The 5,974-nt window shown below is 39.1% G+C and overlaps 1 protein-coding gene across 1 annotated transcript; it reads left to right on the forward strand.

Annotated features, from left to right (window-relative positions):
* The first annotated feature begins 557 nt into the window (after positions 1 to 557).
* Positions 558 to 1,025, forward strand: LOC145303224 (uncharacterized). The gene has a single exon (XM_080144695.1). The coding sequence runs from the start codon at positions 558 to 560 to the stop codon at positions 1,023 to 1,025; it is 468 nt and encodes a 155-aa protein (XP_080000821.1).
* Positions 1,026 to 5,974: the final 4,949 nt, after the last annotated feature.

Below are 5,974 nucleotides of genomic sequence, written 5' to 3' on the forward strand. Positions count from 1 at the left end.
GGCAGTTACATTTCCAATATTCCTTTTTTTCCGCATTGCTTTCTTTCTATTAATCATTTTGGTTTCTTTTTTATGTTTCTGTATTTGGCTTTCTAGTCTTATTTCCCATCCAGGTTTTGTCGGTCCACTTGTCCCGGGTTGTTTTTCTGATTTAAGATTCATAATAAATAAGGAAATAAGAATAAAAAATAAATAAAAAATAAAAAAATGTTTTTATTAAAAAAAAATATATAAAATAAAAAAATAAATTTTTTTTTAACTAATTATTCTACTTAGTAAAAGTCAGTAGTAATGCTCTGAAAGAAGGCGTTTGATGATAGGTCTACCTTATACCATACTGGTTAGCCGCTAGAAATGTTGGATGGGAAGAAGACAAGGAAGGCAATTTTCCCTGTTGTGCAATTTGGCGGCCTCCAAATTACACCCTCCGGGATAACCCCTCGGAACCAATATTAGACGCAATATCCAACTTCCCAGTATCAAAAAACATCACTGACGCAAGATCCTGGTTTGGGCTTGTCAATCAGGTAGCCTGGGCATACTCGCTAGGACCAGTAATGCTACCATTCTGCAATCTTGTGAAAAAGGACTCGCATTTCACGTGGAACCAGAACCTTGAGAATGCATTCAAGCAGTCGAAACAAGCCATTGTCGACCTTGTTCGTAAGGGTGTCGCAACATTTGACAAGAATCGAACCACTTGCCTAGCCCCTGATTGGAGCAAAGAAGGAATGCGCTTCCTGCTCCTTCAGAAACACTGTTCATGTACCATGGAAAAAGCCCCCGTGTGCTGCCCAGAAGGTTGGCACCTGGTATTCGCTGGTAGCAGATTTTGCACTGACGCAGAGCGCAGGTACACGCCGATAGAAGGCGAAGCAGCAGCAATCGCATGGGCGTTAGAAAAATGCTGTGTGTTTGTTATGGGTTGCCTTAATCTCATAGTGGTGACGGATCACGAGCCACTGAAGGGCCTGTTTGGTGATAGAGATTTAAGCAAGATCCAGAACCCCGACTGTTTAGATTGAAGGAAAAAACCCTGAGATACCACTTCAACATACAACATGGGAAATGGCATAGGGGGCCCGATGCTTTCTCCCGTAACCCAACGGCTGGGATGAACGCCCTCCTTGACGTATTTCCCTTCCAGCCTTCCAAATCAGACACTTCAGAATCCGAAAACTGCAATAAAAAAAAAAAAAAAAAAAAAAAATAGCATAGTTGAATCTACTGCTCTCATATCAACATTTGGGTACAATGACAATGTAGCGATCACATCACCAGGCACCATCAAGGCAGCAGGATGTCATGACCCACAGTACCAAAAGTTGATAAGTACGGTACAGCAAGGTTTTCCTGAAACACGAACTCTCACTTCACCCGAAGTCCATGAGTACTGGGAAGTACGGCACCGCCTCAGCACCCATGATGACCTGATGCTCTTAGACAGAAAAATAGTCGTTCCAAAAGGTCAATGAGGAAATATACTGCGCTGCCTGCATTCAGCACATCAGGACATAACTGGAATGAAAGCCCGAGCAAACGAATCCATATATTGGCTTGGAATGAATGCCTCCATCCGCAATACCAGGGAGAACTGCATGACTTGTACAAGGATCGCACCGAGCCAGCCCCGGGAACCAATTACATTGACACAGTCCCCAGAGTGGCCGTTTCAGCAGATTGTCATGGATCTGTTCCACATTGGTGACCACAGTTACCTTGCTTGTACTAACAGATTAACTGGCTGGCTCATCTTGTACCACCTAAGCAAAGGGCAGGCAACCGAGGGGTGGGGCGGAGGATGAACAAAACACGACAAATACAAAAATGTTTTTTTTTTGTGGTGGTGCTGGTGGGGGGGGGAATTACATTTGAACATAAAATAACGATAAATTTAATTAATTTTTATGAAACCATTCAGCTAACAATTTTATAAACAGAACGAATCCCAAAAAATTTAATAAGGATTATATTAGAAATATAAAATGACGAAAAATGTCATTTAATTGTTTTTGGAATTAATATTTGGTAGATCTTTTTTTTTTTTGCGATCGCACGGGAATTCACTGCTATTTTTATTGAAACAAAAGTTGTAATAATTTATTTTTAATTATCTTTTCTTTGAGGGGGTGTCTTTCCATTGCTCGATATCCAGAGAATAGTTTTTTCTTTTTGTAGCCCTTCTGCCGAAATATCTGGTGGAGAGGGTATCACATACTTCTTTTTTGGGGCGATTACATTTACATGTTTTCATCCATTCTTTTATTTTTGTTGGGGGGCTATCCACGTTGCCCATGACGAAAATGATTAGTATACCGGTGTGTTTCAAACAGAACTTCATGTCAACCCAGGCAACGCTGGGTACCCATGCTAGTATATATATATATATATATATATATATATATATATATATATATATATATATATATATATATATATATATGTATGTATAAACCACAAACACTTAAATGTTAAGGATGTTAAGGATAATAATATAGGAGTAAAACGATTTATTATTTTTAGTTATTTAAGAAGAACGTTTTAACAGATCGGCCATAGTTCATGAATTTTTGAAAGATTTATTAAAGTAAAATAAATAATGGTTCTTAATACCAACTTCCAACCCATCTCATCCTTGATTAATTGGCTTAACCTAGGTGTTGAGAGTGTGATAGGATAGATTGCCTGTTTTCTATACACCCCACAGATGCTCATGCTGCTGTCTGTGTTATTCTAAAGACGGAGGGGGGATATCATAATTACTTAATGGCTATTTGTTGCATAGTAAGGAGAAGCCAATATGAAGCGTTGAGACTTTAATAAAAACATATGTGGCTGTGACGTCACACTAGAACAAGAGATGGTCTTTTGGGGAGAGGCAATATCATCGATGAATGATCAAAGCTCTTTTTAATGCACAGTAATCAGTATAAAATGTCTAAATTAGCCAAAGCACAGCATTCATGAACCATGCTGAATTACAAATCTAAAAATATAGCCTGAATTCTCTTCTGTTCTGTCGACCTCAAGAAAGATGGTTTTGAAAAGAAACAGCAAAACATGATCAAATAAAATGAACAGGATGTGGATCTGTATTATTTGAACTGATCACTAGAAACCGTTATCATTTTTGCCAGATGACTTATGGTGTTCTTGGCTTATTGATTCACATTTTATGTTTCTTAATTTTTTAGATGAGGATTGATAATTTATATTATTATTTGTAATATTTGGTGTACTGTTCTCATCTTGATTGTTATTCTCACAATGTTCCAGTCTATGTAACCTTTGACCTTCTTCAGGTATATCTTGTTGAATTTGTGAATCAGGAAAAGAAAACATTCGTTCAGGATGAGTTGAGCTGGCTTTTCCCATAGAACGTATAGCGTCTCAGATTAACATAAATTATGCATGATGATCCATAGCAGCCTAGATAGTAATAGTTAGTCAGTGTCAAATAGAGAGAGAGAGAGAGAGAGAGAGAGAGAGAGAGAGTGTTGAAATTAAAGTTTATCATTTCATGCACAAAAATCTGTCATTCTTTTCTCCCTCTGACGTGAGTTAACCGCACGAAAAAAAAAAAATCTGTCGTTCTTTTTCCCACTGACACGCAAAGTATGTACAAAATGACTCTGAGTAAGCAAAAAAAATCTTCTCTCCAATCAAAGAAATATGGGCTGTTTATATGCTCAAATTCAACATATGCTCAAATTCAACATATGCTCAAATTCAACATATGCTCAAATTCAACATATGCTCAAATTCAACATATGCAAATTAAAATAGTGTCAAATTTTAGTATATGTCGCCTTTTCATGTTCTATTGGTCGAGTTTCGAGTCTTGAGTATCAACACACGCCACCCTTGGCTGCTTGTTTCCATGACTGTTGTCACACTCCTGGTCTCATGATCACACAGGCTGCATCCCAGCGGCAGTCATCTTTGTCAGGTGCTTCTTCAAAATTGTGAGGCCTTTTCAGAACTGTGGGCCTCATCACGGGCGCACATGTCTTCTACTCCTGCCTCTTGACCATCTTCTGAGTATGTTTTGTAATTGGGAATCAGACTTTCTAACCTGCTCTCCGAGGATGTTGTGCTGCCGAAATCTTCTTCTGACAAGAGTACATGGTATTGGAGGTAACCTGGACTGTGGACTGATTACTTCAGTTACCAGACTCTGGCCAAATCTTGTGGTACAATGACTCTCTGGTGCCTTCAACCACATTTAGTATGGACTATGCTTGGGGCCTGTTACTGGTGGCATAACATCGATTCCTTTCACCCAGACCTCATACCGATATATGGCATTGGCTGATGATGTCAAAGATGACTTTTGGAGTCACATTGTACCAGTAGACCGCCTCTGGTATGGAGCAGTGCATCCTAGCTACAATTAGTTTCACAGTGTGATGGCATTGCTCTGCTATGCTGTTCTTGGCTGAAGCATATGTGGAGTGAAATCCCAAGTTCATGCTCCATTCATCTGCAAACATCCTGAATTCTTTACTGCAGAAAGCTGTGTCATTATGTGTCAGTAGTTTGCAAATTATAGTTACTGAATTTTGCCATGCTAATTGTCACCGTGATAGTTAGGAAATGGTAAGCACTGTAGTGTATAATGTCCATTCCCAACCGTTGCCAATCACTGCTCATCTCCAGCTTTCCTTTCTTCCCATGAACTGGCGGTGGATCTATAGATTTGCATTCCACACACATTTGTATTACCAATCTGACTGCTGCTTTTGTTGTCACAGGGCAAACTGTCTGGGCAAAATAAGTGGTGCATTGTTTCTGTGAATGGACATGATCTGGGCCACGTTTAGCTCAGCGATATGCACTGCACTGATCAGCAGCTTGGGTCGTGCATCCTTCTTCATGGCATTGAACCATCATTTTGGTATGCGTGTCAATTAGTTGTGAATTGAGGCAACCAATGTCATGTCTACTGAGAGCTTATATTCCTTCAACAATTCTTTGAGGGTATTCAGTCGTCTTCTAATGAGCATTTCAATCCGGCTGAAATAGCTTGAAGTGTTGAAGTATGTACAAAATGACTCCAAGTGAGCAAAAAAAATTTTTTTAAATATGGGCTGTTCATATGCTCCAATTCAACATATGCAAATTAAAACGTGGTCGAATTTGAGCCTTTTTGTATCCTATCGGTCGGGTTTCAAGTTTTGAGCATCGCCCATGCCACCCTTGACTCCTTATTTCCATGACTGCTGTCACAGAGAGAGTGAGAGAGAAAATTTACAAACTTTTTAATGCAAGAAAGGTTTTCTTAAATGCTTTAGCTTACATTGAGTAAAGTTTCAATTGACTTGCAACATTTGCACAGAAAATTTACTATGGATCTAAAACACTTCATGTGAACAGTAAAAATTGATATTTTACTAAAAAGATTATTCGAGGCCCCATGTTGAAAAACTTTAAAATTGACATAAAATAGAGTAGATGCCCATATCAAAGTTTACGAAAGGCTCCAAGGCTTAGCACGGCTGTGCTTCTTGACTTGACTTGAAGCAATATTCATTCAGGATGGGTTGAGTCGACTTCTACCACAGAATATGCAGTGTCTAGAATGAATCAAACTACACTTGATAGGCTGCATCAGCCAAGATATTTATGGTCAGCCAGTCCCAGGACCAGCAGAAAATATTATAGACTTGTAAACTAGAAGTAGGTTCAATGTCAGCTTTGATGGTGTGTAGCCATGTCTTTAGCTGGCGTCCAGGCATCTTTACCAATCTTGGAGTGGTTCTTTTTTTTTAATTACGTTGCTACTTTGAAGTAGGGGGCTACTATCAGGGACATAAGTTGCAGGAATACTATGTAGGGAGTCAAGCAGCAATACATCTGTTCACATTACACTTGAACTTCTGCATGTCAGTACAGTTGGGAAAGCAGAATTCCGGAAGGGAGTTTCAAAGTCTAGCAGTTCTGGGGAAGTAATTATTAGAGTAGAAGGCTTTCT

The sequence above is a fragment of the Euprymna scolopes genome, chromosome 2 (assembly GCF_053919585.1).
Source record: "Euprymna scolopes isolate OS-2025 chromosome 2, ASM5391958v1, whole genome shotgun sequence".
Lineage (NCBI taxonomy): Eukaryota > Metazoa > Mollusca > Cephalopoda > Sepiida > Sepiolidae > Euprymna > Euprymna scolopes.